The sequence below is a fragment of the Lithobates pipiens genome, unplaced genomic scaffold, assembly GCF_037356315.1.
Source record: "Lithobates pipiens isolate NorthernLeopardFrog02 unplaced genomic scaffold, aLitPip1_a1.2 Scaffold_22, whole genome shotgun sequence".
Lineage (NCBI taxonomy): Eukaryota > Metazoa > Chordata > Amphibia > Anura > Ranidae > Lithobates > Lithobates pipiens.
Genome location: NW_027507784.1, coordinates 349,285,176 through 349,297,502, shown reverse-complemented (window position 1 = coordinate 349,297,502; position 12,327 = coordinate 349,285,176). Strand labels below are relative to the sequence as shown.

Here is a 12,327-nt window from a genome sequence, read left to right as displayed (position 1 = left end):
ATAAGAGGACACTGGTCCTTGTGAAAGAGGAGATGTCCCGGGGGAAATTTGGATTTTGTTTGGCTTTCTCCATATGAAATGGTTCTTCATTCATTGTTATATAATTTGTTACCTTTGCAATAAGAGATCTTCGGGTTCATATCATCTGTATTGGATTCTAATGACATTAAATTGTTAATATACAGATTCCCATTGTGTATTCCAGGTGACCTGGGGGCTCCGGGGGCTCCTGGCCCCTCCGGTGTACAGGGCCCAGCAGGACAGAAAGGAGATAAAGGTGACAACGGGATTAATGGATTACCAGGTATGAAATAAATGAATACAGAGAAGCCCCCCCCCCAAACAGAGACCCTTCATGTCAGGTCCGGAGGAAGACCAATCAAGGCTTTAGGCAGATTGGCAGCTTTGGGCACCTCTACCCTCCAAGCCACCCAGATGTCCAACCTGCACCCTGTTCACATTTTCCAGTACTATCAGAATTAGCCTTATGGGCTTTCACATTTATCAAAGACACTCTAAAGCTATATATTTTCTGAGACCACAAGATCTATAGAAAAACATATTATAGTACCAATTACACTATATTACCAAAAGTATTGGGACGTAAACTTTAATGGCACCCCAGTCTTGGTCCGTAGGGTTCAATGTTGAGTAGGCCCAATCTTTGCAGCTAAAACATCTTCAACTGTTAAGAAGTTAATAACTAAACACGTAAGCAAACAAGCCGCGGTGCCTCTAATCACCACTTCCATGTTCAGTGTAAAGAAACCTTGATTTCCCCCCACTCTTCATCCTGACTTCTGATTGGCCGCAGTGCCTCACGGAAAAGCCATCTGAGTGCCACAACATCCACTTCTACAGAAAACTGAGCTAGTAGACCAGTACCAAGCTGTCTGCTAGGGGACCTTGTGGGTAATGCGGCACTGCTTGGTGTGCAGACATAGTGGTGCACCGCCATGTACACCCAACACCCTCCATCACCACAGGGGCGGATCCAGAGTCTAGTCTCGGGAGGGGCACTGCCAGAAAATACGTTTGTTTTTTTTGCGGGCAATTTATGAGGGAAATGGCTAGTGTTGGCGCTTCAATCATCACGGCACCATAGTTGTTATGGTGTCAAGATGATTGAAGAGCATTATTTATATTATTACACTGCAATTTAAAATGAAATGGTTCAATTCACCTTAATGCAGAATCAGTGGGAGCCCTGAGCGTGTCACTTGCCATGTCATCTGCCACACGTTGCAGTTTGTCCACCTGCCACATCACGTGCCACATGTTGCAAATTGTCACTTGCCACGCGTTGCGGATTGTCCACTTGCCATGTCACCTGCCACACGTTGCGGATTGTCCACCTGCCACATGTTGCGGATTGTCACTTGCCACATCACCTGCCAAACGTTGCGGATTGTCCACCTGCCACGTCACCTGCCACATATTGCGAATTGTCACTTGCCACGTCACCTGCCACGCATTGCGGATTGTCCAATTGCCACGTCACCTGCCACACATTGCGGATTGTCCCTTGCCACACGTTGCAGATTGTCCACCTGCCACGTCATCTGCCACATGTTGTGAATTGTCACTTGCCACGTCACCTGCCACACTTTGCAGATTGTCACTTGCCACAAGTTGGGGGCGGAGAAGGAAGAATACTGGCGCTCTGCCACTTACAGTGGACGCTGGACATTTTAACAGTCTGTCTAAATTCTAAACTGCAGCAACAACTGTTACCCTATTTGAGGCTCCAGCTCCTGTCACATCGGCTCTGAGACTGGAGTCCGACGTGACTCACTGACGTCACTCGTTGCTAGACGCCAGGCGGCCCAGGCGTTAGCAACGAGTGCAGGGAAGAGGCTCCACCTACCTGTTCCTCCTCCTCCTGGTATTAGTCGAGTCTCTCTATCTGCGCCGCTGATCGGCTGATGTGAGAGAGACTCGGCAGCGACAAAGAATGGGAGACATGTCATGTCAGTCAGGGCAGACAGTGCTTCTATTTTTTTGGGGGGGCAATTGCCCCGTTGCCCCCCTGGATCCACCCCTGCATCACCAGTGCCATGATGGCGGCCATGGGCTGGGTAGATGGACTCATCTCAATGTGTAGAGGGGAGTGGAATGTATATACAAAAAAAGTTCACTGCCCCCACAGCAAGGAGCACCGGAAGGGCCAACGCATGGCAAACAAAATCAAAGAATTTCCAAGCTCAACTTACCAACCAGCCTGCGACCAACCGATCGAACCTGTCTGACAGGATGTGTTAGAAACACGTATTTACAAATACACGGGTAAGCTGCAGGCCGCGGCAAGGCCCCCCGTATCCTGCAGACCCGGACTGGGTGCCGGGTGTTCAGTGTGTTCCTTAAGGAGTGTTGGGCTCCCTCCAGTCATCGGAATACATGTGCTCCATGGTGGGGACTCTTCCAGGTCAGCGTTCGGGGGGGGGGGGGGAGCAGGATACGGGGGGCCTTGCCGTGGTCTGCAGCTGACGCATGTATTTGTGAAAAGACCCCTGTTTTTAGCGGAATGTGAATACTCTGTGCTCATTGTCACCTGTTCTTCTTCCTGTATAGGGCCTGCCGGAGTGCCGGGAAACAAGGGAGACAGAGGGGACCCAGGTACCCCAGCCAATCACAGCGCTGTGTACTGACAGTGTATACTACTCTACACTGAGATAACAAACGGGGCCATTCTCTGCTATCGATTACCAGTTACTGCACATATATATGGGAGAGGAGTGACCACTGAGGAGGAGAGCAGGCGGGGGATGGGAGTATGCTCACTGAGGGTGTAAAGGAGAGCTGGGAGAGAAGTGACCGATGAGGAGGAGAGCAGGCGGGGGTGGGAGTATACTCACTGGGATGGGAATGCTGGGGTGGGATATAGAGGAGGGACCAATGGATGTGCTGGGGTGGGATATAGAGGAGGGACCAATGAATGTGCTGGGGTGGGATATAGAGGAGGGACCAATGGATGTGCTGGGGTGGGATATAGAGGAGAGACCAATGGATGTGCTGGGGTGGGATATAGAGGAGGGACCAATGGATGTGCTAGGGTGGGATATAGAGGAGGGACCAATGGATGTGCTTGGGTGGGATATAGAGGAGAGACCAATGGATGTGCTGGGGTGGGATATAGAGGAGGGACCAATGGATGTGCTAGGGTGGGATAAAGAGGAGGGACCAATGGATGTGCTGGGGCGGGATATAGAGGAGGGACCAATGGATGTGCTGGGGTGGGATATAGAGGAGGGACCAATGGATGTGCTAGGGTGGGATAAAGAGGAGGGACCAATGGATGTGCTGGGGTGGGATATAGAGGAGGGACCAATGGATGTGCTGGGGTGGGATATAGAGGAGGGACCAATGGATGTGCTGGGGTGGGATATAGAGGGGGGACCAATGGATGTGCTGGGGTAGAATATAGAGGAGGGACCAATGGATGTGCTGGGGTGGGATATAGAGGAGGGACCAATGGATGTGCTGGGTGGGATATAGAGGAGGGACCAATGGATGTGCTGGGGTAGGATATAGAGGAGGGACCAATGGATGTGCTGGGGTGGGATATAGAGGAGGGACCAATGGATGTGCTGGGGTGGGATATAGAGGAGGGACCAATGGATGTGCTGGGGTAGGATATAGAGGAGGGACCAATGGATGTGCTGGGGTAGGATATAGAGGAGGGACCAATGGATGTGCTGGGGTAGGATATAGAGGAGGGACCAATGGATGTGCTGGGGTGGGATATAGAGGAGGGACCAATGGATGTGCTGGGGTAAGATATAGAGGAGGGACCAATGGATGTGCTGGGGTAAGATATAGAGGAGGGACCAATGGGTGTGCTAGGGTGGGATAAAGAGGAGGGACCAATGGATGTGCTGGGGTGGGATATAGAGGAGGGACCAATGGATGTGCTGGGGTGGGATAAAGAGGAGGGACCAATGGATGTGCTGGGGTGGGATAAAGAGGAGGGACCAATGGATGTGCTGGGGTAAGATATAGAGGAGGGACCAATGGGTGTTCGGGGGATGAGAGGAGGAGGAGTGGATGCAGAATCCCCCATGTGAAAGGAGCCCTCAGTTTTAATATGATGTTGGATGGGATGGATAGAGTAGAATATACACACGTTGTATACCTCTCACCAAAATATACTATGTTATCTCTACACCATCCCCCATCCCCTAACAGAGAACTCTCTTCTAGGAATGAAAGGAGAAGCTGGTGAGAAAGGCTACAAAGGAATAATAGGTGAGACATTCCACCTGGTATGAGGGCCATATGAGACCGTCCTCCCTGTATGAGGGTCAGGTGAGACCGTCCTCCCTGTATGAGGGTCAGGTGAGACCGTCCTCCCTGTATGAGGGCCAGGTGAGACCGTCCTCCCTGTATGAGGGCCAGGTGAGACCGTCCTCCCTGTATGAGGGCCAGGTGAGACCGTCCTCCCTGTATGAGGGCCAGGTGAGACCGTCCTCCCTGTATGAGGGCCAGGTGAGACCGTCCTCCCTGTATGAGGGCCAGGTGAGACAGTCCTCCCTGTATGAGGGCCAGGTGAGACCGTCCTCCCTGTATGAGGGCCAGGTGAGACCGTCCTCCCTGTATGAGGGCCAGGTGAGACAGTCCACCCTGTATGAGGGCCAGGTGAGACCGTCCTCCCTGTATGAGGGCCAGGTGAGACCGTCCTCCCTGTATGAGGGCCAGGTGAGACCGTCCTCCCTGTATGAGGGTCAGGTGAGACAGTCCTCCCTGTATGAGGGTCAGGTGAGACCGTCCTCCCTGTATGAGGGTCAGGTGAGACAGTCCTCCCTGTATGAGGGTCAGGTGAGACCGTCCTCCCTGTATGAGGGTCAGGTGAGACAGTCCTCCCTGTATGAGGGTCAGGTGAGACAGTCCACCCTGTATGAGGGCCAGGTGAGACCGTCCTCCCTGTATGAGGGCCAGGTGAGACCGTCCTCCCTGTATGAGGGCCAGGTGAGACCGTCCTCCCTGTATGAGGGTCAGGTGAGACCGTCCTCCCTGTATGAGGGCCAGGTGAGACCGTCCTCCCTGTATGAGGGCCAGGTGAGACCGTCCTCCCTGTATGAGGGCCAGGTGAGACCGTCCTCCCTGTATGAGGGCCAGGTGAGACCGTCCTCCCTGTATGAGGGCCAGGTGAGACCGTCCTCCCTGTATGAGGGCCAGGTGAGACCGTCCTCCCTGTATGAGGGCCAGGTGAGACCGTCCTCCCTGTATGAGGGCCAGGTGAGACCGTCCTCCCTGTATGAGGGCCAGGTGAGACAGTCCACCCTGTATGAGGGTCAGGTGAGACCGTCCTCCCTGTATGAGGGCCACACCTTGCATGTTTGTGCATTTTTTTTGCAGAGCAGGAGACAAATGACTTTGTATTCCATTGTTGCTCGTCGATGTAAATCGGCCCGTGGAAGTCAAAGTCTTTATATTGGTATAGTGTTGGCCATGCTCTACTGATGGGGTTAATGAGCCCCTTGAAGTGGAAGTTGGGCTTGAAACCTGACAAGACATGAAAATCTGAAATGTAATTGGTTCTTTATTCTGATTGCAGGATTCCCTGGGCAAAAGGGAGAAAGTGGATTCAGTGGAAGTGAATGACCACCGGGGCCCCAGGGACCTCCAGGGCCAGCAGGAGCCAACGGGAAGGATGGTGAGACATGATGAGAGGAGGCATGAAGATCACCCGTCCAACACAATCCAATATTTTACACTTCAGTTATGTTCATCCAGAAGAAGCCAAAACAAAACTCCAGGCAATCAGCTGGAATCCGATCCTCTCCCCTTCCCGACAAGGACTGGGGGCTTCACCACTGGGCTGGGGGTGTGGGGGGGGGGCAATGTCTCTTACATTGTTTGGAGACATAGAAGGGGTGGTGGTGTCCATACACATTCCATGGTTGGAGGCCTATTGGCATTGGGCACCGGTTGTGATGTCTGTGGCCCCCTACAGAGGGGAATAGGATTTTTCAGATTGGGGTGAGGATTAGGATGGGGGGGACCAGTATCAGATGATTCGACTCTTCTTGTACCTGATTATATGAGTGTTGCGTCTTATATCATGACACCCACTTCTCTCACAGGGGTGAAAGGTGAACCGGGAGAGCCGGGACAAGATGGACGAAAAGGTGAAATCGTTTTTTTTATATCTTCCATTGTCTTGTGTGATAGATGGTGAGTGCTGGAAATGGCCCTATGTCCCACTGGGGGCCCCCTCGGGTTCCTTGTTGGGGATCCCGGGGTCCCATTCCATTCATATTTCATACAACCTAAAGCAATCAGCAATATGTAAACCAAAGTCATGTTGTCATCCATAGGTGACATGGGGGCTGCTGGCGCTCGTGGCCCCCCTGGTGTACAGGGCCTGCTGGGCGAGAAAGGAAGCAAAGGGGACATCGGGACAAGAGGCATTCCAGGTGAGGGGATCCGAACGAGGGGCCCAATCAGATTGGTGGGGGGGGGGGTGTATTGGGTTTGGGTCCGGTCTTTAGTTACCATACCTGTTGTGGTGTACCTGTGAAGGAACAGTCATGTGACCTCTGACCTCAGCAATGGTGCTTCCCGCTTCTATCTCACATGACCGGCTCCTTCTATATTACTGCATGGAGAGATTCATGTACAGCACTGAGATCAGGGGCGTAACTATAGGGGGTGAAGCAGTTGCAACCGCAACCGGGCCCTGTGATGCAGGGGGCCCATGCAGCCCCCTCTACATATGGCTGGCAGCAGCATAGGCAGCTAGGGGTACCAGTGCACCATGCACACGGGTGGCTGGAGGTGGAGGGTGACTAGCAGAGCTCCATTCTCGACTATCGCACTGGCTGCTCTTTAGTTGTGCATTCCCCGTGTGCCCTGTGTCCTCGGCCGGCTCCTCAGAGTACCCCTCTCCTGCTCCATGCATTGCCGCTCAGTCCGATGTCTGTTCTCCCCAGCCAGAGTCCCACCCCCCCCCTCCTCCTCCCCCGTCATACACAGATGATGAAAGGTCTTTCTGGGACATGTGCTGATCACCCGTCCAGCACACTGGATGGAGCCCAGGCATGGGTGAGTGAGAGGACCCCATCCCCCACACACCATTACATACCCCCTCCATCTCCCCCTGGGGACAGGGACCCCTTCTCACCTGGGGACAGGGACCCCCACCTCCCCTGGGGACAGGGACCCCTTCTCACCTGGGGGCAGTAACTTCATCTGCCCTGGAGAAAAGGACCTCATCTCTTCTGGGGACGGGGACCCCATCCTGCCTAGGCACAGTCCCCCAATGGGGCACCTAAAAATTAAAAAAAAATAATAATAAAAAAAACTACTGATGCCAGTGGTGGAACTACAGGGCTCACAAAGGTCATACCTGTGACCACGCCCTGGAGTTCCACCGCCGGACACAGAGGGAAGGGCCCTGGCTGGGGTTCAGGGGGGCCCTTCATGGTTTCTTGCATCGGGGCCCTGAAGGTTCTAGTTACGCCACTGACTGAGACCGATCGTATGATTGTAGTAGGCAGCTCCTTCCACTCAACTCGCACTTTCAGGATGGGCACTGCCATGTAACCCTCATAATGAGACCCCAATACTTAATACCCAATACCCAATGCTGTGTGATGTGAGATGACCCCCTACTGTGTTTCCTCCTGTACAGGCTCTACCGGACCCCCAGGAGAGAAGGGACAGAAAGGTGACCCAGGTACGTCACATTTTATCCAGTGTCAGGTCTGGGGCTCGTATTATTCATGGCACACAGTTCTATGCCACGGGGGTCTACTAGTACCCCCTCCCACCGATTACCACCCTGATTTCCACCACTACCACAGCTCACCTCCACATTTTTGTTCTACAAGAACCATTGAGTTTAGTATTCCCCTCTCATCATTCTTATTGGGGGTAACCCTCCCCCCCCCAATCTCTATATGGAACACCCCAGCTCTACCATCTTTATAGATGGTGCCCCATACCAATCTCACATGCCACCAAACGTATTATAAAGGGCGCTACCTCCATCCTTTGTGTATGGGGTCTCCCACCATTTCTATGTGGGGTACGCCTCACCCAACATTCATATATGGGTCACCCCTGCCTCTCCAGTACTATATGAGACGCCCCTCCCCCCATGAATTTTCAATATGGAGTTCTCCCACCATTTCTTTATCAGATGCCCCTCCTCAATCAGTTCTCTATGGGGCACCCCTTCCTCACCACTACTATATGGGATGCCCCTCCCCAAACATTACTATATGCATCGGGTCCCTTCACATTTTTTATATGGGGTGTCCCCATCATTTCTTTATCAGAAGCCCCTCCTCCATAAGTCCTCTATGGCGCACCCCTCCCCCACCATTCCTATATAGGGTGCCCCATACCAATCTCATATGCCATAAAGCATTACTATAAAGGGTGCTCCCTCCACCCTTTCTGTATGGGGGTTCCCACCATTTCTATGTGGGGTACGCCTCACCCAACATCCATATATGGGTCACCCCTGCCTCTCCAGTACTATATGAGATGCCCCTCCCCCCATGCATTTTCTATATGGAGTTCCCCCACCATTTCTTTATGAGATGCCCCTCCTCGATCAGTTCTCTATGGGGCACCCCTTCCTCACCATTCCAATATGAGACACATGTGCCCCACCAGTACTATACGGGATTATCCTCCACATGCATTACTTTTGGGGTGCTCTCTCCACCATTTCTATAAGGAGTGCCCCCCTACCATTCCTATATGGGATGCCCCTCCCCCATCCTTCCTAAACGGGACACTTCTGCCCACCATTTCTATAAGGGGTGCCCCCCTACCATTCCTATATGCGATGCCCTTCCCCCATACTTCCTAAACAGGACACTTCTGCCCGCCATTTCTATAAGGGGTGCCCCCCTACCATTCCTATATGCGATGCCCCTCCCCCATCCTTCCTAAACGGGCCACTTCTGCCCACCATGACTGTATGGGGTGCCCCCCTACCATTCCTATATGTGATGCCCTTCCCCCATATTTCCTAAACGGGACACTTCTGCCCACCATTGCTGTATGGGATGCCCCCCTACCATTCCTATTTGGGGGTACTTATTATCTCGTATCTCTTACAGGAGTGAAGGGGAGTATGGGACAGAAAGGTGAAGAAGGACGGGCAGGTAAGATGAAGGCCTCGTTCATGAATGTGGGTAGAACAGAGAGTTCTCATTTCAGATGGACTTCAGACACTGAGAGAAGATGAGATCAGAGCGCTTCCATCGGGGGAGGAGAATCTCCCTCCACTATATTCACTCATATGGAGGAGAAATTGTCTGAAAATGGTTTATTTGTTCTGCAGGAGCTCACGGTTATCCTGGGAGTAGAGGGCAGATGGGACCCCCAGGACCTCCAGGGCCAAAGGGGGAGCCTGGCCAGGAAGGTAAGACCGACCTAGAACCCGAGCGACCAGACCTAGAACCCGAACGGCCAGGCCTAGAACCCGAACGGCCAGGCCTAGAACCCGAGCGGCCATATCTAGAACCCGAGCGGCCAAACCTAGAACCCGAGTGACCAGACCTAGAATGTGCGAGACGAGACTGAGGAGGAGAGATGCACCCAGAACCACGAGAGTAAGATCTGGATAAAACCTCCGATATACAGGAGATGATCTAGAACCAGAGATATAAGGTATAGAACCTGGAATACACACTCACCGGACACTTTATTAGGTGCCCCTTGCTAGTAGCGGGTTGGACCCCCTTTGGCCTTCATTCTTGGTGGAAGAGATACAACAAGGTGTTGGGAAAGTTCCTCAGAGATTTTGCTCCATAGTGACCTGATAACATCACACAGTTGCTGCAGATTTGTCGGCTGCACATCCATAATGCCTAATCTCCCATTCCACCACATCCCAAAGGTGCTCTATTGGATGAGATGTGGGGAGTGTGGAGCCCATTGGAGGACGGGGACCTCATTGTCCAGTGGTGAGATGATTGGAGCTTTGTGACATGGTGCATTATCCTGCTGGAAGGAGCCATCAGAAGATGGGTCACCCCATCCCCCACACCATTACACCCCCACCACCAGCCTGAACCGGTGATACCCCATCCCCCACACCATTACACCCCCACCACCAGCCTGAACCGGTGATACCCCATCCCCCACACCATTACACCCCCACCACCAGCCTGAACCGGTGATATCCCATCCCCCACACCATTACACCCCCACCACCAGCCTGAACCGGTGATACCCCATCCCCCACACCATTACACCCCCACCACCAGCCTGAACCGGTGATACCCCATCCCCCACACCATTACACCCCCACCACCAGCCTGAACCGGTGATATCCCATCCCCCACACCATTACACCCCCACCACCAGCCTGAACCGGTGATATCCCATCCCCCACACCATTACACCCCCATCACCAGCCTGAACCGGTGATACCCCATCCCCCACACCATTACACCCCCACCACCAGCCTGAACCGGTGATATCCCATCCCCCACACCATTACACCCCCACCACCAGCCTGAACCGGTGATACCCCATCCCCCACACCATTACACCCCCACCACCAGCCTGAACCGGTGATACCCCATCCCCCACACCATTACACCCCCACCACCAGCCTGAACCGGTGATACCCCATCGCCCACACCATTACACCCCCACCACCAGCCTGAACCGGGGATACCCCATCCCCCACACCATTACACCCCCACCACCAGCCTGAACCGGTGATACCCCATCCCCCACACCATTACACCCCCACCACCAGTCTGAACCGGTGATATCCTGTGACCTTGACCTATATGATCTAGATCCTGACCTATGTTATTTAGACCCTGACCTACATGATCTAGACCTTGTTCTATATGATCTAGACCTTGACCTATAAGATCTAGACCTTGAATTACATGACCTAGACCCTGACCTATGTGATTTAGACGTTGACCTACATGAGCTAAATCCTGACCTATATGATCTAGATATTGACCTGTAAGATCTAGACGTTGACCTACATGATTTAGAACCTGACCTATATGATCTAGACCTTGACCTATATGATCTAGACCCTGAACTATAAGATCTAGACCTTGACCTATATGCAGGGCCAGGACAAGGGGTGGGCAGGAGGGGGCGGCTGCCCCTGGCGCAATGGTTTATTGCAGGGGTAGGGGGCACCCTGACCCTAACCCTAAGGGAAAGGGTGGCACAGTTTGGCGTCTTTGCCCTGGGCGCTGGATGACCTTGTCCCGGCACTGCCTATATGATCTAGACCTTGACCTATAAAATATAGACCTTGACCTATAAGATCTAGACCTTGACCTATACGATCTAGACCTTGACCTATATGATCTTGACCCTGACCTATATGATCTAGACCTTGACCTACATGATCTAGACCTTGACCTACATGATCTAGACCTTGACCTACATGATCTAGACCCTGACCGATAAGATCTAGACCCTGACCTACATGATCTAGAACCACTGAGGCAGAATCCCAGCCAATGGACACAGTGAATGGACAGCAGGACCTGTAATCAGATGTGTCAGACATCAGTGAACGTTCAATGTAATATTCTGAAAACAATTCCTAATGATGTGATTTTCTTTTATCTTCACACAGTGCGTCCATATGAAGGTAAGTACACGTCATCTGATATATGTCCGTGTGTGTGGGGGGGGGGGGTGCAGAGTGATAGGTCTCCTATCTGTTGATATACCATCCACTGACCTCCCCTGACCGGAATGTCCCCTCCCTGTCCTAGACACATCCACAAGTTATACGGAGTGTAACGCACTCAGGAAGAGTCCGCCCGCCGTAGATGTTCCCTCTGTCTGGCACCACATGATCCAAGATCCCTCGGAGCACCCAGTCATTAGCCGTAACTCAATGTAGGATGAAAACACCAGTACAGAGAGGTAACACTCAGGGGCAATGACCCTCCCTTGGATTCAGGGCAGGGTAAACTGTCCAATCAGCAATAAGGTATTCAGCATTTGAATAATAGACCGCCTTATCAGCAGGGGGGGCTGTTGGAGGAATTCCCCCCTCCCCTCTCTGCCCCCGGTTTACATGCCAGGAACACCAATATAAAACATCCATCCCATAATATCCTTCTAAGGCTGACAGACACAACAGAACAATGGGACACAGCCACACCCCAAACGATCCCAGCAAAGAGTCCCACAGCATGAGACAACACACAATATATACCTATATACAACATACAGCGAGTCTGACTAGCGCAGATCATAGTGGGGTTCTTGGTCACCCTGCGCCCCTAATAGACACAGGGTAACTTACACATAGGAGGGGCCGGGGGAGCTGGACACAGAGTTTCCAGAGCTCTCCAAGGTAAGCTGAGT

General features: G+C 52.6%; 1 protein-coding gene and 1 long non-coding RNA gene across 4 annotated transcripts in view; both read left to right on the top strand.

Moving 5' to 3' along the window:
* Positions 1 to 6,417, top strand: part of MARCO (macrophage receptor with collagenous structure) — a 70,827-nt gene extending 64,410 nt beyond the window's left edge. For 2 of the 3 annotated variants that reach the window (XM_077450050.1, XM_077450049.1), the window contains exons 7-12: positions 206 to 304; positions 2,572 to 2,616; positions 4,201 to 4,245; positions 5,555 to 5,653; positions 6,084 to 6,128; positions 6,318 to 6,417. In XM_077450050.1, the coding sequence (XP_077306176.1) occupies positions 206 to 304; positions 2,572 to 2,616; positions 4,201 to 4,245; positions 5,555 to 5,601 (236 nt within the window). In that variant the 3' untranslated portion in view covers positions 5,602 to 5,653; positions 6,084 to 6,128; positions 6,318 to 6,417. The remainder of the gene's footprint in view (positions 1 to 205; positions 305 to 2,571; positions 2,617 to 4,200; positions 4,246 to 5,554; positions 5,654 to 6,083; positions 6,129 to 6,317) is intronic. The other variant, XM_077450048.1, reaches the window with a different exon arrangement.
* A 1,211-nt stretch (positions 6,418 to 7,628) lies between these two features.
* On the top strand, positions 7,629 to 9,382 carry LOC143925571 (uncharacterized). Its single transcript, XR_013262038.1, has 3 exons — positions 7,629 to 7,678; positions 9,078 to 9,122; positions 9,302 to 9,382. It is a non-coding gene; the product is annotated as an uncharacterized LOC143925571 (long non-coding RNA).
* The last annotated feature ends 2,945 nt before the right edge of the window (positions 9,383 to 12,327 follow it).